Source organism: Mastacembelus armatus, chromosome 6 (genome assembly GCF_900324485.2).
Source record: "Mastacembelus armatus chromosome 6, fMasArm1.2, whole genome shotgun sequence".
In the NCBI taxonomy this organism is placed as follows: domain Eukaryota; kingdom Metazoa; phylum Chordata; class Actinopteri; order Synbranchiformes; family Mastacembelidae; genus Mastacembelus; species Mastacembelus armatus.
This window is the reverse complement of record NC_046638.1, coordinates 7763565-7786048: the sequence shown is the minus strand read 5'-3', so window position 1 is coordinate 7786048 and position 22484 is coordinate 7763565. Positions and strand designations below refer to the sequence as shown.

The following is a 22484-nucleotide window of genomic DNA, read 5'->3' as shown; positions in this document are numbered from 1 at the left end:
ATCACCCTCTCATCTGTAGTAGACAAAGTAAAGATGTCTCCAGCTTTTGTCCTGCAACATAATTGTGGACTTCTGTATAATTAAATACTGTGTTAACATTATCTCAGAACAGAATGAATTTTGAGGCATGGGAAATCTTATATTTCATGGTTTAAAATGATCAGCTTTGTCAGAAATAATCAAAGTATGTTTATTTCGGTTGATTTCTTGTGTTCAGCTGTCTGACTCAAAGCCCTTATTATAAGTGGCAGATTATATGTAGTGCTGTGGCTCCCCCTTGTTGCTGTACTGTAATGCTGCAACCTTGGTGATTTCTTGCTGTAATTTTGAACAGCATTTCTTGTGAGTAAGACCTCAACTTTCCCAGAATTTAAGTTCACAAAGCCCAAGTTAGATTAACCCACCTAATATATACTATTAACACATATATTAGTGTGATATTGTTCTAATATGCCATAGATGTCAATAAATTGAGTTTGGCCCAGAAACATGGTAGGTTTTTACTAAATATGTCAATGTGTAGTTAAATATATACAATATAGTTCTTTGTATATGTCAGTTATTGTGTTAGATATAACCTGAAGAAACAGAACATGCAGTGCTCTCATACACTGCATTTAATAAATTGAACTATGTCAATTTTACTTACATGTAAAAATGTACTATAATTCACATTCACGTGTCATATTTAGCATGTTTAGGGATGCGAATCAGACATTTCATTAAAAGTTTAACTTGAAACTCATGCATTTAATTCTCAACCTCATCCAAATAATACAGCTGATTTTCTGTCCTGCTCTTGGAATGAATAGATCCTGTCTAATATGTCCTCACATTTGGATTGGTAACCATTTCTCTGGGCCATTTTCTTTTCATTTGAAGATTATAAAGTTACTCTGCATTGTCTCTGACAGAGCATGCCCTGGCCCTACTCTGGCAGACTTTGCTGTAGTAATCCTTGTGAAAGAACCTGCGGTTTTCGGGAAACACGTGGAAAAGTTAAAGTACCAGAGTTTGCGCTCCTCGTGCCGCCTCTGGCCAATCAGAGAGCAGACAACGTGACATGGCCCCGCCCTCCCTCTGCAGCCAAGCGTTGACGGTGCTACGGGTAAAATTTAAGACCGAAAGTGTCCTACGGCTCGTCTGCCGCTGAAATGGCTGCTGCGGCTACAGAAGAGACTCCCGCAGTGAGTGCTGACGACGATGTACCGCCTGTTGAGGCAAAGGAGGGACGCGGCGAGGAGAAAGAAAAGGGCCTTAGCGAACAGGAAACAGAGCAACCAAGCAGCAGCGTAGAGCCGAAAATGGAAGAAGTGGACGCGGAGGCCGGCGAAGACAAGCCCGCTGCAGCGGCAGACAAGGCCGTGAGCGAGGCGGTAACTGGCGACGGCGTTGTAACGGGCAACGAGGAGGCGACGACCGCTCCTGAAGAACCAGAACAAAAGCCAGAGTCACAGCAGAGTCCGGGAGATGGTAACAGCGAGCCTGCCGATGAGAGCACAATGAAGGAGGCGAAGGAGGAGCCAGGAGAAGACAGTCGGTTTTCGGGCATAGACTGTGAGAAGAGCAAAACAGTTTGTGAGGACGGCGAGAAACCTAGCGGCGGAGGCGGGGAGCTGGGCGACAAGAGGCGGTCGAGTGTGGAGGTGTCATCCTCGGACGGTGAACCGTTGAGCCGTATGGACTCGGAAGACAGGTTGGTGCGGGGAAGTGACAGGTTACTGTCTGCTAGTGCTGGGTGTGACAACAGCTACTAACAGCTATATCTTTCCATTTCATCGTCGAGCCCTGGGTAACACTTTATTTAGACTTTTACACTTAATTGGGAAAACTAATGTTTCTGTAATCAGTCAGACAATCACAATTTTCATATTAACTAAGTTACAATAAAGATCAGGGACAACAATAAATGGTCGCTTTGTGTCTCATATGCCCCCACCCACAACACTCACACTCACACTCACACACACACACACACACACACACACACACAAAATGAAAGTACCTTTTTTACAGTTTCTTCTACATCTACTCATTATCTCTCATTAACAAATCCAGAATCTGTTTACATGCATATTTGTTTTAGCATTTCAAAAGTTTCAATGCTGGATACAAGATTACTTTCTATTATCAAACTTTACACATAGCATCATTTTGTGCTGAGAAGGTCAAACACCGAGCTGACTTAGCAGCAATCAAACATAGTTTTGTGAGCTGGGAGGTTTTAAACATCTTGGGAGATTAGTTTTATTAAAAGCTAGTTGCACTGAACACAATAAATCCGTAGCTGAAACACTGGACCTGACATGCTAAAGGAGACATTGTAACAGTTATTGCATGAGCAAACTATTGTTCCTGAGCCTAAAGCAAATTATTAATTCAGTGCAGTGGAGGTTGAATACAGTGATACTATTGGTTTTGCATGTGTGATGAAAGTGGCATGCATTGAAAATCAGTTGTAGCCTGAAGGCTTTCACACACAGTGACCATTGTAGTAATGTGGCAAGCAATGTCTGCACCTGTTCATCACAGCTGTGCAAATCCTCAACTAAGCTATGAAGATATTCTTTCTAGTCGTAGTGCCCATGTTGTTTAACTGTGGAGATGTGTTCTGTATCCTGTCTTTCTATTCACTTCACCCTCTTCTCTCTCAAAATATCAGCAGTACCATGATGGAGATGGAGAGCACAGTGTCCAGTGGACGCTCCACTCCAGCTATGATGAATGGACAGAACAGTTCTAGCTCCTCTGGGTCTAAGGCAGTGGCTTATGCCTGCTGCTGGGACCTCTGCCCACAGTGCTTCAATTCCAGTCCTGATCTGGCAGAACATATTAGGCGGATTCATGTGGATGGACAGAGAGGAGGGGTCAGTAGACTTGAAACTTCAGATAAGCTTCATGTTGATGTCCTAGCATGCGACCATGACTTTTGGCTGTAGCTTAATATGAACTGTGCAGATACCCAAAAGAGCACAATATGCTGCATTTGGTGAACTTTTAATTTCAATGGGTTAGTTCCTAAAAGCAATTTTCTTTGGAACTACTTTCTGTGAGTGCAATACATCCATTAACTGTTCACATTGTGGACATTTTTTGGAGTTCTAGGGAGAATGCATTTGAAAAGAGAGGTTGCTGTTGACATATTTTAAAATATAACTTATTATATAGCAGTCAAATTCTTAAAGACAAATCATAAAACATAAACTAGACCTTTCCAAATAGCTAGATACCCCTAGGACTACAAGTAAATGAGAAATTAGTTGTTTTTTTTTCTTATTTAGTATTGTAGAAGTCTGTGAAATAGACTTTCCCCTACAGTATTAACTGACTTTTACTGATTGTTTGATTTACTGTATGCTGCACAGTTGGGACTAAGCAACTTTACCTATGTAATTTGAGAAATTTCTCTCTATTTTGTCTAACAATCCTTGCCTAATCATTATTGGCTGCTAGCCTCTTTTTACACTATTGCTTTGCAATGTCCAACTTTTATCTTTAACTCTTCCCCTCTTATGTCCTTTTATTTACTTTACAACTCCTACATGAACACTTTACACTATTCTCTTTGCTATATGTGTTCCTCAGGTGTTTGTGTGTCTGTGGAAGGGTTGTAAGGTGTATAACACACCGTCCACCAGTCAGAGTTGGCTCCAGAGGCATATGTTGACCCACAGTGGGGATAAGCCCTTTAAGGTAAAACTCAAATAATGAAACCACTTACAGCTGTTTTTGCATTCAAATATCATTTGACTTTCTGATGTCTGATAATCTTTATGGGTAATGTTGATTGTTTTATCTTCATATAGCCATTACCTCATCTTAGTTGTTTTGCTATCATAGTTTTGTTGAACTAAACATAAATCTTTTGTGTGTGTTTGTTGTGTTTGTTTTTTGTTTTGTTGGTACATTTTTGTGTCAGTGACCCTTAACTCTGACACCCTTAAAACAAAATTTATTTGTAGCTTATTTAAAGTGTTGCCATTTTGTTCTGTCAGGTAGAAAATATGCCTTATTCTTTCCTATTTTCTTTTTTGGCTATGCTGCAGTGTGTAGTTGGTGGGTGCAACGCCAGCTTTGCTTCCCAGGGCGGGCTAGCTCGCCATGTTCCAAGTCACTTCAGCCAGCAGAGTTCCTCAAAAATGTCCAGCCAGGCTAAACTTAAGGAGGAATCACCCTCCAAGGCTGGACTCAACAAGAGGAAAAAACTCAAGAATAAACGCAGGTGCTCCCTACGTACGTACCTGACACACACAAACTAACTCTATGTTGTAATGTCTGTCATTGTGATTATCTGCTTTTGTTTGTTGGTAAGCATTGCAGGCTGAGCACATTTTGAGGTGGTGCCTTTTATAATGTATTCAGATGTTTGTGACCTCCCACATTTTTTTGTTGGAGAAACTAGAGTTGGAACTCACACATAAACATAAACATAAGGACATACAGGTGTGTTAGCTTGACTGACATATTGTTTTCTCATGGCAGTGTTCTGTATTTTAGAGAACAGTGTTTGAGGTTGAAATGGTTAACATTATTTGATATGCACATTCACATTAGCTGCAACTTGAGAGGCCATTTAAAAACCCCATTCATAGTTTTGAAGACCTGCCAACGTCTGCATTTTGATATCAAGATACACTGGTACAGTTTATCACTCTAAAGAATGCAAAATGCTGGTGATGTCTTTTGAGTTGGACTGTATAGTACCCAAGTACATGCCATGTTACATTACAGACATAACATCAATGCATTGCAGTGGTCTAGCTTGCTGAAAATCAAAAGAATAGTGGAGCCAAGCACAGCAATTGATTCATTCACTTTGTTCTCACCAACTGAACGTTGCATGAAAACTATTCACAAGTGGAAATCAACTTGTTTCTCATTGTCGCTCTGTCTGGCTGGTTCATAACGCCTTTGCAATGGTAACCAAACCTGAGGGGTAGGGTGTGGGTTGTGGAAAGTTGACATAGTAAACTGAGTTCAGCTAACATTATCATAAGTCATATGCATTTGCAAGCTAGCTGGTTTGTTCATCAGCTATTTAAGTTGATTAATTATATTGTCCAACTATCACAAATGTTTAAACATGATTTCAAAAACAATACACAAAGACATTTTTCCACATTTGTAGGTCTGGTTTTGCATAGTTAAATACATGAACTACAAGTTGTATATGTAAATCTGAGGCTATTGCAAGTTGTTTTACCAAGTATAACTTTTAGACTCCTAGCTATTAGTTGCCATCAACTGCAGGAAATTAAAGCTGAGGTATTGATATTTTTTAAGAGCATTTCAGCCATCATCTTTGCAGTAACCGTTTCCTGTCTTGGTTGTACATTGCATCTGTTGCAGGTACTGTCTATGATACCTTTCTGCAAATCTGTTTTTTTTTTTTTTTTATTTGATAGACTAAGAAGTGCCAAGTTTAAGCCCAAAGTCCTGAATAAATGTGTAACTTCCAGTGTTGATATGTCTGAGCAGAGTAGTGAGGCACTTAGTCGGAGCTTACTATAGCTTTAGCTGAAAATACTAACTTGATGATTCCCTTGTATTTATGGTTATACTTAGAGAAAAACATGGAATCTTTATGTGTTGTGGCCACAGTGGAAACCTTGAGATTACGTTTTGACTCTGCTCTTATCAGAGTTTTTCCTTCTTCCCCACTAGCGAGGCCGCTTGACTTCTTCGATGCTCAAACCATGGATGCTATTCGCCACAGAGCCATCTGTCTCAACCTTGCCACCCACATTGAAAGTGTAGGCAATGGCCACAGTGTGGTCTTTCACAGCACGGTGAGTGCTTCACTACTTTTGTAAGTCATGTAGTGTGTGTGCTTACAGAAATTAGGGTTAAACGTGGCATTCTGTTACTGTATTGGATGCATACCACTGCTTTATGGGCAACTCTGTGCAAAAAATGATCATAGTTGTTGATTTACTTAACTATAATTAGTATAGTGTAGTCATCATGACAGGAATAATTAAATGCAAACAAAAATATTTACTAAAACATATTTGCACGGTGTGATCTGATTTGTCTTAAGGCTTTATGTTGTTTGTTTGTGCATGGGGTTTCTAAGCAAAAATGGTTTGATCTTTTTTTTTTTTTTTTCTGTATGGTGCCCTCTTCATTCTGAGCCTAGTGCATCATGCATTATTAATGAGCTGTAAAGCATCTTTGCACTGCTGAGGGGACATATGAATACTAAGGACAAAGAATTTTTTCCAGTCCAAGGGTTTCCATTTCTCCCTGCCAATAACTTTAGTGGCTGGTGGAATGAATTCTGTGTTAAGCGAGGTTAATTGTAATGACATTTTGAATGACATGAATGGTAGATTTGTTCTGAATGACTGCTATTCTTATGTAGTTCCACTAGGGAGCACTCTGTCTCTTGCTCAAAACTGTCAGTTGCCTAATGGTATAATTGATTCCTAATAAGGTGGAAAAAGGTTACCATCTGGTGACTAGTTCCTCCTCCATTTACATATGTACTCCATTAAAAATACCTACACCCACTCACTTATTTCTCAGTACAGTCTCCAGTTATATTCATATGGAAAAGGTTTAGTCACTGGCAGTGGTTACCTTGGTGCAGACATTTGACCTGTATTATCTTTTTGAACCATTATACATAGGTTAGATGTTACACAGCCATTTTTAATGGATGTGTGTATGTTTTAAACGTGCACACAGAACTGTAAATCCATTTCTATCCTATTAATATGCATTTACATTCTCAATAATTTTGAAGTTGAAGTCAGTGTTGACAAAGGTTCTGTCCTCAATACAGTATTGTCCTCTTAGCTCAGTTGATTTTCACTCTTTATTCCTATGCATTACTCCTATGAACCTCAGCTGTTCATTAGAAGCCACAGATTTTACAAAAAAAAAACTGAAGATAAAGCTTGGGAAGAGGTTAAGAGAGGTAACCACATATTTGGACACAAACTGAGAAGGAGGAAGCGCCATCCAGGGGAGGGAGAGTAACAAATGGAGAGAAACAGAGACTTGGAGAGAAAGTACAAGGGAAACGGGTTAAGTAAAGGTCAGGGCCATGGAATCGGGAGGCGATCTGGCCAGTTGGGCATACATTCTTCTTCTTACTAATCCCTGGAGGCTTGCGGTGGAGAAGAACTGCGGCGCTGTGTCAGACCCCAGGCCCCAATGGGCCCTCCCAGGCCTGGGGAGATGGAGCAGAACTGTGGGGGTTCTGTGGAGTTTGGCCATTCCGTCTGCTAACACGCCTAAGCAACCCAGTCATGTTTATGATGGGATATTTTTGTTATTGCGCCAATTTGCGTCATCCACAGCTTGATCCCCTGACACTAGACAGGCACCCAGTTTTAGCAGGCCTGCCCTCCCCCAGCTTTTGTCCTGTAGTTTCACTGCCTTGTTTTGGAACTGCACTAATATCCACTGTTCACTCCCTGTTTCCTCCCTTCCTCCCTTTACCTCCCTCTCTTGGGTCTATAAAGGATTAAGTTCCTTAAAACACCAACTGCATCATCAAATCACTCAGCTTACAAATTACTTCATCCTGCTTAAACACCAGCTCACTTATTCATCTTCAGCCTTAACATACATGGTCATAGCTCAAGCTTATGAATTTTAACCTGCTACCGAGAGGATCCTACGGGCACAGGGTAACAGCTATGCAATTTTAATTAACAGGACAGTAAAGCAGCTGTTGGTTCTCTGAATCTTAGCTGCTTATCAAAGGACCCATTGCATTCAGTGCAAGATGTAGGCAAATGCTGCAACCAAGCCCTGATGTTGTCCTTGACCTTCATGATCAAATAGTGTCAGTGCACAGTGGCCACAGTAATTGTGTAATGGAAGAAGTCCAAAATCACAAACTCTCTGTCTAGAATTGGGTGAGTGGCCAAACTTAGAGGCCGGATGAGAAGGGTTTTGGTCAGTCAGGGTTTTGGTCAGGGTTTTGGTCATGCAACAGAAGAGATACAGGCAGATCGTAGGTTATTCCATAGAATGAGAGGATCCACCATGAAGGATGTTACAAACTGCCTAAATTAAGTGGGCAAAAAAAAAATAATTTCACATTTGTCATTATCAGGTATTGATAGTAATTGACCAAAATGTCAGTTTTATCAATCTAAAATGAAATCTGGAATCCAGTGAAGTGTGTGGAATGTGAAACCCTCAGGATTCCCTTTACAATGTGCATTTCATCAGTTCATCCAATTTCTATAAGTTATGAACTGAACAGATGCAGAAATTTACAGTTTATTTATTTATTTTTTAGCATTATTTTTTTGGACAGTTTTTGCCTTTATTTTGACAGGACAGTGTAGATAGACAGGAAGTCAGGGTAGAGAGGAGGCGAGGACATGCAGGTATACAGGACGGCCAGCTTGGGAGTCAAAGGTCAAGAAGTTTCTTTTTTTTTTTTTTGTTCGTTTGTTTTTTTTTAAACAGATTCATCATGATATATCTGCTGTTCTGTTCTTCCTACTCATTCACTTGTCCACTGTGAGGAACTTCACCCATGAGCACCATAGTATATCACAGACAAATGGCAATATAATGGTCAAACTCCCAACTTGGCTGAGGAATTGTCGTGGAAATTTCTTTAAGTTTGACAGTTGCTAATTCTCAGAAACCACAAGTGTGATGAATCGTATCAGGTTTAATCACGGGCACTCGCAGAGAAGGCTTTGCAGCATTCGGACTTTGTGTTACAACATCATGTTTATATATCTTTTTCAAAAGCGGGTGGACTAATCTTGAACAGACCCAACATATTTGTTCAGGTATCTACCTTCAGCATTTTGCCAGCAATGAAAACAAATTGTTGGCAGTTATTTACAACCCTCTAAAACACTAAACAAATAAAACACTAAAAACTACATACCATGCATGGGTTAAGTAAATATATCCAAGTGACCGTTTGACATGGTGTAAAACCCCCACAGTTTTGCGAAGCTTCTAATAAATAAATATCCATATTAAAGTACTTTATGTATAGTATAGAGGTACACATTCTTTGTTGGGCACAAGCCCCTAAGTTACTGCTGCTATGCCTGTCCAGCTTTTACCATATTCACTGTCCCTTCCAAAACCAAAAGCAAAATTCATGCAAGATTTAGCTTTGTGCTGGATAGGAGAGAAAAATGTGGCTCTGAGCATAAAATGCACAGAACTGTCATATCGGTGAGATATATAAAATCAATTATGTTCACATAACAAAATGAATACATGTTCAAAAAAGTTGGAGGGTAGGAAGGCAGTAACAGCAGATTCTGGGTCTCTATCTTTCTCTTGCCTTGTTGGTGCCTCCTCCCTCCTGTCCTCAAACCAGTTTCCATCAATGCCTCAGCCAGTCCCTGGAGTCAGAAATAATTTGAGATATTCATGTGCGTAAGAGAAGTTCTTCACGTGTGAGCTCATTCAGTATCCTAAAAATAGACATTGTTCAAAAAAAAAAAAAAAAAGAACCATTTGACGCAAGTGGGTATCGCTATAGCTATTTTTGACACTCCTGGTTATTTTTCTACCTTTTCTTTTCCCTACTGACAATATTTGTGTAAATTCCAGACCAGCTTTGCTATAAACTAAAACGGCCTCATAGAGTAAATGTGATGTGTAAGAAGGACCACCTATTTAGGAAATATGGTGTTGTATTTGAGTGCACAAAAAGAAGAGCGCAGAAGAAGAAAGACATTTAAGTCTGTGGTTGTGTTGGCAGATTAACTCGTGGTAAAACCAGATAGCAAAACAGAGATAAAATGAATGTGCCCTATTAAAGGGTGTAAGCCATTAGACTCACTCTTCTAGACTTACTCACTGAAGCATATCATGCTGACATAATCCACAACAGCAGTGACTTGTTTATGGTGGTAACTGTTTAGTGTGCTGTCAAGAAAGTCAGCTGTGATAAGCAGTTCTCCATTAATTTTAGATACTTGGAGGATTTGAAACTTTTGTCTGAATTTGATTTCCTTTGTCTTACAGTGTGTTACTGGGGAATGTGGGATAGATCCCGTTGAAAATAGAAATCTCAATGAGCTATCGCATGCATTATTAAGAGTGCTCACATAGCTTATTAGTGTAATGATCAGCCACTATATCACTTGGTGAGATGTTTGAAGCATGTAACCTCATTATTCGTTAGCGAGATGGGGCCAGGGTGGGGGCATGTCTTTGAAGCCAGTTCTCCACACACAAAAGAGAATGCAGAAATCTTAGCTAAATCAGACATATTTATGCAAATCTATTCCTTAAATAAATAAATTCTGATATTAACTTGAAATTTGAAATTAACCCTAATTTTTACGGTCAATTATAATCCCTCTGCTAATTCTCAGGTTACTTTTCATTTGTGGTTCTTGGTTAATGCATATACCAAATGACCGCCGAGAAAACTTAACTAAGTGAAATGACAGCAAGAAGACACAAAGATGTAGAATGTATTTTATAGTTCAACAAGTACTTTTGCTCGCTTGTCTCTGTGTAGGTACTGGCTAGAAGGAAAGAAGGGTCTGGGAAAGTGAAACTTCTCCTACACTGGACACCAGAGGACATGTGAGTAAACTTCCCTCGCACTGCATAAACCTTTACCTTGCTTAATATAAGCTTTCTTAAGTCATATGGTTTGATAATAAAAAGGTAATTTCACTCAACACAATAACAAAACAAGTTTCAGTTGTTTTTTCTAATACAAGATATAACTTGATAATTAAGAATATAGCTTTTTCAAACCACATAAATGACACGAGATTATTGTGAATTATAGACCAATTACCAGACAAGCATGTCACTAACAGTAATTGAAACCATGATAACTAATAACTATTAAAGCTAAATAATGGGCAATCTGCTGTGTTCAAGGGTTGTAGGGCTTTTACCATGTTTTACCACTGCACTGTAACTTTTATGAACCCTGCTTCACTCATCTTTCCTTTCTTTGCATTTCCTGACTGGGGGCTGTGCTGCAACTGCACAAGCCAAAGCTAAAATATGCATTAAAAAAAAATAAATGAAAAAATATTAATTCTGCTTTATCACCCAGTGAGTATCAGTTAAATACATGATTTACATTAGCTTACGTTACTTGTCAGAGAATACAGTGGCACAATGGACATAGACTGAGGCTGATCCTTCTCAAGTTGGGTTTGTTTCTAAAAAAAAAAAAAATAAAACAATGTTCTTGTCAACCTTTCATCATGACTACCCTCCTGTTAAATAGGACATTTTGCACTTGTTTTGTTAGAGATGGACATTCCAAGATTACAAACAAACTAAACATAGAATGTAACTCTCTTCATAATTCATTGGCAAATCTTATTTTACCAACATTAAACCAAAACCCTTCTGATCCATGTATCTTCTGAGAGACTTATGCAAGTTGCCCTCTTTAATCTTTAAAGTGTTTAAAAAAATAACTAAATAAAACATCAAAGAATTACAGAATTTTGACAGTTATGAGATTAAATTCATTTTCAAGATAAAAGGCATAATGGTTTTAATTAATGTATCATCACTAAGTTTTATCAATCGTCTTTGTAAATTGGTTACTTGTTTTAATATACTGTTCACTGTGTGTGGTTGTGTGTGTGTGTGTTTTTATCTATTTTGATTCATGATAAATATGTCTAAACCTTATTAAAACAGGAAGAGATTTACTTTGACATTTATATGTAACCTTTTTAAATGTCACTGATCTACGTACAAATAAGAAACTGAAGACAACATGCTCAAATCTCTTGCACATGATAACAATTTAAAGACTGAGCCAGTCACACAAACATTTCCTTTTAGAGCAGCTGGGATATGTGCATGTACAAGTGAACATCAACAATCTGTGTGTATCTGTCCCTGGTAGTTTTACGATTTGCCTTTCCATCCAGTAGCGCAGTCAACATGGTGGCCTTCCTCAAGTTATGCTATAACTCTTTCCAGCCTTGCTCTCTGGGCTCATCCGCTATTTATTGTGGAGAGCTCTGTGTGAGTCGTCCAGGGGTGAACCCCAGTTCCATTAATTGTATCTGTGTTTCCCTCACTTGTCTTTTACTTGCATCTTTGCCTCATTCACAAAAGTTGCAAAGAAAAGACACAAGGAGAAATTGCAAGGAGGAAGGTCTGAGGAAAAACATTTTAACCGACATGAGACATAGTTTCCTCTGGTCCTCAGTGTGAAGCATCCAATCACAAATTTATTTCTGATAAAGGGGCTTGTCAATCTGTAAAATACTTTGTCCCGACTCCTCAGAGCAGAAATAAGAGCTTTGGGATGTCCATCAGTGGTGGACCAGGATGACCTTTGGGTCGACCAAGCACCAAGTAACAGTAAAATAAGTGAAATCACCCCAGGTTTCCTTATAGTAAAATATCTCAGTAGCTTCTCTGTTTAAATTCCCAGAGCTCTTCTCCAAGGGAGCTAAAGGCACCAGCCATGCTTATCAGCTAGCATCATCTCTGTGTGATGATACCTACATTCATGCCTGGAGCCCTGATGAGGAGTGGACTGAACTTTAAAAGTCTGTCTCTGTCCCTGCAGGCACTGGTTCTACACCATCTGCTTGACTTAGGTAAACCTTGAATTGGTCTACTGAAGTGTTGTGAGAACAGTGGATCAGCATCAAAATAAGTTGGATGCTGATGTTATTCTTTTTCTGGCTTTCCATTGCTTTTTTTTTTGTTGCTTTTTTTAAGTAATAAATGCATCCATTGCAGTATTTTAGTATAACCTTTGGATGAACTTATGCAAAAAAAATAAAATAATGCTCTGCCTGTTGTGGCATAAGCTGCTATGCCCAGTACTCACTCACTACACACCTATTCCCAGATTAGCCTCACCATGCTCAGCCCACTGGAGGTGAACCTTGGCTCCACTTAAGCCCCAGTTCATTAAAGCACTTGGCTGGGTTTGTCACTATTCTTATGAAATGGGCCTGTCTCATGGAGAGTGAGTTTCACAGAACACTGTGCTTCTCAGCAGGGACTTTGCTCAGGGGAATCTCCTACCACACTCCCACACTTCCATTAAAGGGTTTCACTGCACACCCTCTGAAGATGATCAGAGACCAGAGAGAAGAAGAATGAGAAAGTAAAGAGGGAGTGCAAAGGAGGTGGGAAATGATAAGAAGATGGCAAAAAAGGTGAAGAAAAACAGAAGAGGGTAATGGGGATGGGAACAAAGTCAAAGGAGACAAAGCAGAGGTTGGAAAAAGAAAAAAAAGGAATGAAAGGAAGAGCAACAGTGTCAATGGGCCAAGAAATCAAGATGATGCATCATGAAGCACACTGCAACTGAGAGCCTCTGAACATACTGTAGCTAAAACCTTGTTCTCTGAGGATTCTGCTACTTCATCCTACCATCTTTTCTCCTCATCTTTCCTTTCCCCATCTCTCATTCACCTTTGCAATCTCCTCCACAACCCACATGTGGGAGTTTAATCTAGTGCTTAGAAGAGTAATGATGGGAAGGGAGATGAAAATAAATATGAGGCTTTGTGATCAGGATCAAGACTCATCAATTTAATTCCAAACAGAGAGACACAGATGGAGATTGATAGTGAGACTCAAAGACACCCAGATGCAAGAAATTGTTTGTTGGAGAGAGAAATGTGGGGAAGAGTCAGAGTGATGAACAAAGGGCACAAATGATAAAGAGAGAAGTAACTGAAACATAAAAAAACAAGTGAGACGCCCTTAGGCTTGGTCCATGAAGGATCAGTGATGAGTCATATATTTGCCCTGCAGCAAGAAAATACTTTGGTCATTAATACAGATATCCATTCTGTAGAGGGGTGGAGAAGAAGATACACAGTCCATCCATCCATTTTCTTCCCCTTATCAGGGGCCAAGTCATGGGGGCAGTAGCCTAAGCAGGGATGCCCAGACTTCCTTCTTCCTGGTCACTTTCCCCAGCTCTTCCGGAGGGACACCAAGGCGTTCCCAGGCCAGCCGAGAGACATAGTCCCTCCAGCATCTTCCCTCGGGCCTCCTACCGGTGGGACATGCCACAAACACCTCCCCAGGGAGGCATCCAGAACAGATGCCCAACATCTTGATGTGGAGGAGCAGCGGCTCTACTCCAAAATCCTCCCGGGTGACCGAGCTCCTCGCCCTATCTTTAAGGGAGCACCCTGCCACCCTGTGAAGAAAGCTCATTTCAGTTGCTTGTATCCGTGATCTGCCCTGAGTATCTCAAATCTCTGGAGGTTAATAGGCTGTCATGGCTGGCATGCCTCTGCAACATTGTGTGGCGGTCAGAGGACAGAACCTCTGGAATGGAATACCGGCGTGGTGGCCCTTCTTTTTGAGAAGGGGAGCCGGAGGGTGTGTTCCATCTATAGGGGATCACACTCCTCAGCCTCCCTGGGAAGGTCTATGCCAGGGTGCTGGAGAGGAGAATCCGGCCGATAGTACAACCTTGAACAATATGATATTCATCCCTGTGGACAAGGTCTATACCCTCTTCATAGTGCTCAAGGGTTCATGAGAGTTTGCCCAACAAGTTCACATGTGCTTTGTGGACTTGGAGAAGATATTCGACCGTGTCCCTCATGGCATCCTGTAGGAGGTGCTCCAAGAGAATGGTGTCCGATGCCCTCTGCTAAGGGCTGTACAGTCTCTGTACAGCTGGAGCAGGAGCTTGGTTCTCATTACTAGCCGTAAGTCAGATCTGTCCCCAGGGCATGTTCGAGAGAGAGATCCACTAAAGAGCTGGATACAGCTGCTAAAATTACCTTACAATCTTATATTCCTCTCGCAGGTAGTAAGCTAGTTAATCACACATGATAACAGCTACATCTTTTATTTATTTTTATTTTTTTTTTTGCCTTTCCATAACTGAAAAGACATCATCCTGCCTACTTTTTGAATGCTGAGTATTGCTTACTTAGAGCCTTGTGCACACTATGTTGTGGCATGTGAAGGAGTTTAAAGTTAATATTTAGTCTTGGTATAATTTCCTGACAATCTGGTGGTCATTTAGTAAGCCATTAAGTGTCGTGACCCTCAACACTGAGGTTCGTGTCAAGCACTGCACTCTGTGTGTACGTGTATGTTTCTCAGTCACTAAGTCAATGATTAGCCATGTGAATGTGGGAAGTCATGTTTATTAATGCTGGAGCAAACCATACACCCTGATTGTCACTCATTTACTGCATTTGGATTAATGAGTAACTGATTAGCATGAACTGCTCTGAACATGAACCAGCAGCTCAGTGATGTGAAATGTAACTGATGTCTAATCTTTGATAGATTGCTAAATGGATTCCTTTGCAGGCTATTGAATGCTTTAGCATACATAACAGTGGAAAACACATTGAGTCACTGAATGCTTCTTGGCACATCACTCTTGTCAAATTACAAGGTGTTTATCATACACAACATTTGTTTATGTCTAAAACTGTTGTTAGATAACTTATCATTTGTTTTCTTTCATTTATTTATTGGTTATTGCTAATTGTTAATATTTTGGCAGTTACCAAAATGCACAGTATGTAACTGTAAGCACATAAGGGTCTCCTCATCAGCAGATTATCACTCTTTGGTTTCCAAAATAATATAAGAATATGAATTGCAGTTAGCCAACAAAATCAAATTAATATGTAATTAAACTTTTTTTTTTTAACAGAATGGATACAATGATGGCCATTCTAACACTTCAAAATTCACAGTCTAAACATTTCATAGTAAAAACAAATATTTTAGCCTGTTAAGTAAACAGCCTCAGTCTGTTGTTTCTCCACTTGACATGGCTGTGTAGAAAATGCAGCCAAAGTCTGTCAAATTATTCATTGTGTAAACTTCCCCAGCTTCCAAAAGTTTAAAAAAAAAAAAAAGTCCTGGGAACTTGATCACATCAGGGTGGCAACACTAATTCAGTGTGCATAATTAGGAAAATGATCAGCGATCTCTTTAAACAGTTTGTAAGCGACATTTGTTTGAGTGTGTGAAACTGCTTCTTTGTGCATATATCTGGTCATTGAGGAACAGTTGTACATAAATTAATGCATTTTGAACAAGCTGCAAGTGAATAAGAGCAGGTAAGCATGTTACACCATAAACCCTTACATATCCAGTCTCTGGAGGATAAAAGAAACAGAACTGCAAGAAATGTTTCTCAACATTTTATAAATGTGTTGTAAAACCACTTGTTTGATCTAATAGTAGTTAAACAATCTTCCTCAGGATGAAACGGATGCACACAGGTAACCTCACTCATTTAAACAGACATCAAACAAAATTCCAAAAATTTCCTAAACAATAGCTGACTACCACTGATTTAACTGATACAACTCAGGTGACTGAGTCTTTTTTTTTATTTTTATGACGTATACTGTCCCTTTGTGTTGGCGTATTTTACTGTTTCCTTACGTGATGTAAAAGTTTGTGAGGGACAGTTATGGTTCAAAGAAATGGTCCCCACAGTTTCACTGAAATTAAAACAGCTGCAGACAGGATTGGATAACATGTAAGGGAACAAAGGCAATTCACTTTATAACACTCAAAAATTGGGATTGTACTTAAATTCTACAGTCCTAATCTTTTGTTAAAGATAGGCTGCAGTCACCTCTGCATTCCCTCAACCAGGTTTTTGTCTCCTCTGCTTTGCAGCACAATACAGTTCACTGAAGTCTTGCAGCAATTCCCGTTGAGCTCCATATGAAGCCATTTAATATGTTAGTCATTTAATATACACTTGGCTGCTTTGCGTTAAACTTACTGCGCCTGTCACCACTGGGAGCCTCAAGGCCTGAAGCTAACCATCAATTCAAGCCCAGCTTCACTCTGGCAGGCCCCCCCAGTAGCTCTGCCCACAGAGACCTCACTCACAATGTACATTTCTGGCTCATAAAGAAGCAAGCCAAATAGCCTCATCTGGAAAATAGAATAAATCTTTCTTTATTTGGCTTGTTGTGCCTGAATGGAGTCTTTGGGTGGTGAATGGAGTTCTCTTTTAGGTCTTTTGTAAATCTGTGTGTGTCATGTGCATGTTGGGGAGTGATATGAACACTTTGGTGTATATGTGTGACCCCGCCCCACTGCAGCACTCTTTTGGGTGCCTCACTTCCAGTAGAATATCATAACTCATCAGTTCCACAGGACACTCGCACTGACGAGTGATTCTGGAGCGGAACGTGCATGCGTGTACATAAATACTTATGGGTGTGTGTTATATACTGCGTATTTAACACTCAGCAGATCCCCATCTCTCATGTGAGGTTTGATTTCATAAGAACTCTAACTCAAAACAACTTTAAAGCTGCTTTGAAGGGGACTGTTTTTTGTCTTATCCCTACCTCTTCTCAACTTCCTTCTTGACTCCCCACCATTATATGTTATAGACATATTCAGCATGCAATACAGAATCAAAGCAGAGAAGGACCTGGTATTTGGGTTATATTTTAGAAATCAATGACTACTTCCACATGGGCATGGGACAGTTTTTTTATTTTAATTATTGTGTTTGTTTGTTGTTTTATTTGTTTGGCTCTCTATTCGTACTGTTTTATCCACGTTCCCTTACACTAGAAACTATTAAACTATGTTTACATTTAAAGAGTTTTGAGTTTTTTTGTTTGCTATTTATACTGTAATTAAAGGAACTATGCATACACTTAATTTGGACTCAGGCCAGCTTAATTTACTAAAGTCACTTGTCTGTCATTTTGTTGTAGGCAAGATGAGCTTTTGACTTTGTGTCAAGATTGGAGATTTGTATTTGGCTCCGATCACTTTTTGTTCTTTTTGTCACCCCTGTATGTATGAACAGTCTTGTTAAAGTAACCTTAATCTGTGATGGTGGGTGAGGCAAGCCCTCAACTGTGATCCTAACGAATGTCTAGTCCCACTTGAGTCTTACGGGCTTGCACATTTTTCTGTGGAATGATTGTTTAATGCAATATCACAGGTGGCTATTATTGAATTATGCTGTGTGGCTAACTCTATCCTCCAGGCACTTAAACTTTCCATAAAAGGATCTGCAGCGACTCTTTAAGCAGTTTTTGAGGAGGCACTCCTCCCTTCCCACTTTGTCTTTCTCTTTACCTTTCCGTTTTATCATTTATCCCCCTTTTGTTCTCTGTGTCTTCCTGCTTCCAACTGCACTATATTTGGTGCATGTGAAACATTACCTGCACACCATTTTACTGAATGGGCTGACTAGGCATGTGAAGAAGTGATTTAGCTGGATTGTTTCTTGCTTGCCTGACTGCTGTCTGGTACGTGTGTATGTGTGTGTGTGCGCCTGTGCATCTCTGGGGGCTCCAGTGATGACGCACGTTGTGACGGGGGGAATGCTGCTGGTGGAGAAGGGAGGCTAGAGGAGGGAGAGAAGGTGCAGTGAACTCGCTAAGTTCTTTGTTTCTTTCTTTTGCGCTTCGACTTGCCATGCTGCACACACCCTTCTTTGACAGGGGCATCACATTGCTGTGGGTACACCAAGGTGCAGCTGAGCAATACAGTACATCATGTGCATGTGTGTGTGTATCTCTGACTATTGACGACATTACCACACTTCATCAGATTGTTCTGGTTTAAAGGAGCACACTTCAAGCTACTTTAGGTCTTTTTAAATACTCTAAAATGATGTTATATGTCCACACATTCATATATAGGCACAGTCTTTCATCAGTCCTGTTTTCTAAGTGCACGTATATGAACAAAAGCTAATAATAAATAGGTAGTGTAGGTATTACTTGATTGACAGCATGGACGTAGAGTGTACTTTGTCCTTTGTGCATGTCTGTAAGTGTCTGCACACCGGTGTGCCTGTGTGACAGTCCCAGTGCTTGGGTCAAGGCCACGTTACTTATGGAAATGTACTCAGTGTTCAGAGTAAAGTGTTAACATGTGCCCATGACTCAATGAGGCTCTTTGTCCATCCCTCTCATCCCACTTCATTTACCCTTACTGCCACTTCTCTCCACCTTTTTTCCTTGCTCTTTCATTGTTACGCTCTAAACCCTGACCACATGTCCTCTCTCCTCTCTCTGCATGTGCGTAAATTGTCTTGCAGATTACCTGATGTGTGGGTGAATGAAACAGAGCGATCTCAGCTGAAGACTAAAGTGGTGCACTTATCCCAACTACCACAGGACACAGCCATGCTGCTAGATCCAAACATCTATAGGTGAGTGTATGCAATGGCTCAAGTGGCTTCTGGGCACATGTAAATACCAACACATACTGCAGTAGATCCAATTTGGCTATGTTGCCTGTGTGTTAATATTGTCTAATCCAGAGCAGAATTCATTGTGTGAAACATTAAAATGCCACAGGAAAGTGTTTAAAAGCTCTCGTGCGTGCGTGCGTGCGTGTGTGCGTGTGCGTGCGTGCGTGCGTGCGTGCGTGTGTGTGTGTGTGTGTGTGTGTGTGTGTAGAGGTTTGTGTCCAGCATTCTTAACACTTTCCTCCACCAGATGGCACCAACTTCTGTCTACAACAATTATGTTAAAAACATGCAGAGAAAACATTGTTTTTTCTGTGTATGTGACAGTGTCGGTTGTACAGCCTAGTGAAGGACGCCTGCTATTGGCAGTAGCCTTATAAATTGGTAGTTTAAATTCATCATAAAGGATCACAAAGTCACTCCTTTTATTTAAATATCAAAGATTATTTTAACTGAGAAACTGAGGATGTATTTTACTGTTGTAATTTAATTCAACTAATACATATATCACAAATTAAGAAATATTAATTACAGAGATTTTAAACCATGGAAAGTTGTTTCTTGCTACTGTGTAAACCTACATTTTCTGTTTTTAAATGCATCACATTCAACCAAACATTGCTTATGTTAATATTTGAATCCCATGCAGCTTTGCAAGGTTTGGTATCATATCTGCGGTGAGAAAACAAGGTTAGCTTTATGGTACGTCATAAAAGGTTGAAAATATATCCTGAAAGAGGAACAATGTGCCTAAAATAACAGAGTGGTCATCTTACCGGAGATATATGGCACACAAGTGTGCTGATCAGCACACAGGCTCACTGATTTTAATTAGACCTGAAGGCTCAGTAACTGCAGGGGCTGCTGCTGGACTCTGGTTTCATAGTTGAATATACCCGTCAGCACGCAGCCAATTTATGTCAAGGTTGTCCTAATGCATGAAATCTCCAAACAAATGAGGTGGTTGGTGTCTGTGGCAGTAGATGTAGAAGGGTAAACCCATGCACATGTAGATGAAACTGACACAATGGTAGTTTAAGATTATTTTTAATTTTAAATAAACCTCTTGCTTTACAACTTTTCCTATCATTTCAGAGCACTCCCTCAAAAGCGGCTGAAACGCAGGTAAGCTGAACTATTTATTTAATATAGATCAAGATATATTTATATGCAGTTACTGTAAAGATATATTTACATAGCAGTTCTACACAAACAGTATTTGGTTATTTCAATTATTTTTCAGTTCTGAATAAAATTATTCAATGTATTTTTAATAAAGGCAGTTTTGCTGTAGTCACAGATGTACAGAAAGACGATGCATAAAAGATAAAACATAAATGAATATATAGATAAAACAATGTGACATTTTTATCAACATCCGAGCTTTTGACTTTCACAGTGGTATTGGTCTGTGTCCGTAGAGAACACAGAGGAGGTGCTCCCTTGTTCTTGCTTAACTCAACTTTTAAGACCACAGGTCTATACCTTAGTATCGCACAAATTCAAAATCCTTATTATTTTTGCTACACCCCAGACAATGATGCTGATGCCTTGACGACGGGCTTGTAAATCTTCAGTGTTACCTGTGGCTCTGCTGTGGTGAAACAGCATTTTAGATGATTACTTATCTCTCACAGTTTCACCATTCCTGTATACTGTGAAACCATTAAAGCCACAACCTCTTGGTATTTCCTTGTCTCACTCAAAACATGAAGTCATGTTTGGCAGTTGTTCTTTATTCCACAAATTGACCCCAGTAGTTCAATACAGCAAAAGCCCTAAAATACAATGTAATGTGTCTGTAATTTGAGTCAGCTCAGTGTCTAAACATCCAGGATAAAGCATATCTCTCACACTGTAATCTGTCTGATGAGAACAACTCATTCTCTGCCTCTCTCTTTGTCTCCTGTCTTTGTGCTCAGCCTTTAAGGAGTCATCTGTGGACTTGATACTAAAGGGGAAATCCTTGTTCATAGGAGGTTTATCTATGTGGGATGGGACGCTCTTCATCTGTCTCTGCTGAATGGGGGGAGTGAAGTGGTGATAAAAGGAAGTTGAATTTGGCTGTGCTGCAGGTCTTCTTTTTTCTTTTCCGTTTTGTATATCTGCAACGACTCTTGTCGTGTGAAATCGGACTAACAATTTTAAAAGTTTGTGTTCATCAAAAACTTACATGAATGTTTTTTTTATTTTTTGAACAGGAACCAAGCTGAAAATATTCTTAATAACCAATGGTGTAAAAACTGTTTTGTGTAACCTTGTCAGAAAATGCAGCATATTTTCTATCAGTTTTGAGTAAAATATTTATGCAGATTTTTAACTTATTTTTATAACATGAAAATGCTGGTGTACTGTGGATTTTTGTGAAGGTTTTGAATAGAACCGTATTTACTGTGATAATCAATGTTAATGTCACCTGTAGGGATATTTGAAAATGATCCTATTTATACTTACTTAATGCAGTATTGTGTGTATGACAGTGAAGAGTAAGGTTTGCCAGTCATGTCAGACTTCTGTTCAATGTGATGCAGACTGTTAGACGAGCAGTGACTTAGGAGTTACAAACACTATCGTGTAAGCTCCGAATCTTCCTCAGTTCATAGAAAGTACTGCATAAAAATGACTCTGACATTTCAGCACACACTTCTAAGATGCAAATCACACCCTAAGTAACCTGAACTGTGTATATAATATCTGTTATGATAAATTTACATTTCTGCTTTTTAAGGACTCAATAATTATTGATAAAATAGTTGTGTTTTCTAATGAGTGTTGTCCCTGTTGGAGATGGAATACTGTATTTGTAATAAAATGATGGAAGCGACAGATGTTGACAAATGCAAGTTGTTTGTACAGAAGTGTTGCAATGGTAGATGGGAGCAATGAATCCATTGTGGTATGAGTTCCTCATGTGTGCGTTGGAGGGATTGGCTGGGTTATTTGGCGTCCATTAGAAGAACAGCTTTGGGAGCATGCTGCGGAGGAGCTAATGACTGGGCCAGGAGGGCAGAACCCCTGCCGGCCTCAGCTGTTAGTGAACATGCCTGCAGAGAAAACTGAGTTCAGGCAGAGGTCTGCCACAATGCGGCTGTCCTGCTTTTCAAAATGTCATGCGTTTACACAATCACACATGCAGAATTCATGGGGATTTAGGACTCCGAGTGATATGATGAGGCCTTCAGGTGCCGTTTTATTGTTTTCTGAAGGGGAAAGTACTGCAAGTTTGATTGTCTGGTGTTTTCTGTCTTGCGCATATCTGCAATGCTGTGTAGCAGCTCATAGAACTATCTGGTGGCGAACTGAGAGATGAGTCATGGAAATGGTGATAACATGTTAAAGTGTC

The 22484-nt window shown here is 39.8% G+C and overlaps 1 protein-coding gene across 2 annotated transcripts; it reads left to right on the top strand.

Annotated features, from left to right (window-relative positions):
• Positions 1–1057: 1057 nt before the first annotated feature.
• On the top strand, positions 1058–21969 carry LOC113133245 (zinc finger protein aebp2). 2 transcript variants are annotated; one of them, XM_026311921.2, is made up of 9 exons: positions 1058–1696; positions 2666–2867; positions 3586–3693; positions 4047–4233; positions 5665–5789; positions 10472–10539; positions 18989–19102; positions 20237–20266; positions 21064–21969. In XM_026311921.2, the coding sequence occupies exons 1-9, from the start codon at positions 1155–1157 to the stop codon at positions 21068–21070; spliced, it is 1383 nt and encodes a 460-aa protein (XP_026167706.1). In that variant the 5' UTR covers positions 1058–1154; the 3' UTR covers positions 21071–21969. The 2 variants fall into 2 exon arrangements, with proteins under 2 accessions (XP_026167706.1, XP_026167705.1); XM_026311920.2 differs by having other exon boundaries at positions 1060–1696; positions 2663–2867.
• The last annotated feature ends 515 nt before the right edge of the window (positions 21970–22484 follow it).

Excerpts from the sequence above, each read along its gene's own strand:
- LOC113133245 (XM_026311920.2), top strand. The coding sequence starts at position 1,155 with ATGGCTGCTGCGGCTACAGAAGAGACTCCCGCAGTGAGTGCTGACGAC. Across the intron at positions 3,694-4,046 it reads GTGGGGATAAGCCCTTTAAG|TGTGTAGTTGGTGGGTGCAA; the intron begins GTAAAACTCAAA and ends GCTATGCTGCAG. Across the intron at positions 4,234-5,664 it reads TAAACGCAGGTGCTCCCTAC|CGAGGCCGCTTGACTTCTTC; the intron begins GTACGTACCTGA and ends CTTCCCCACTAG.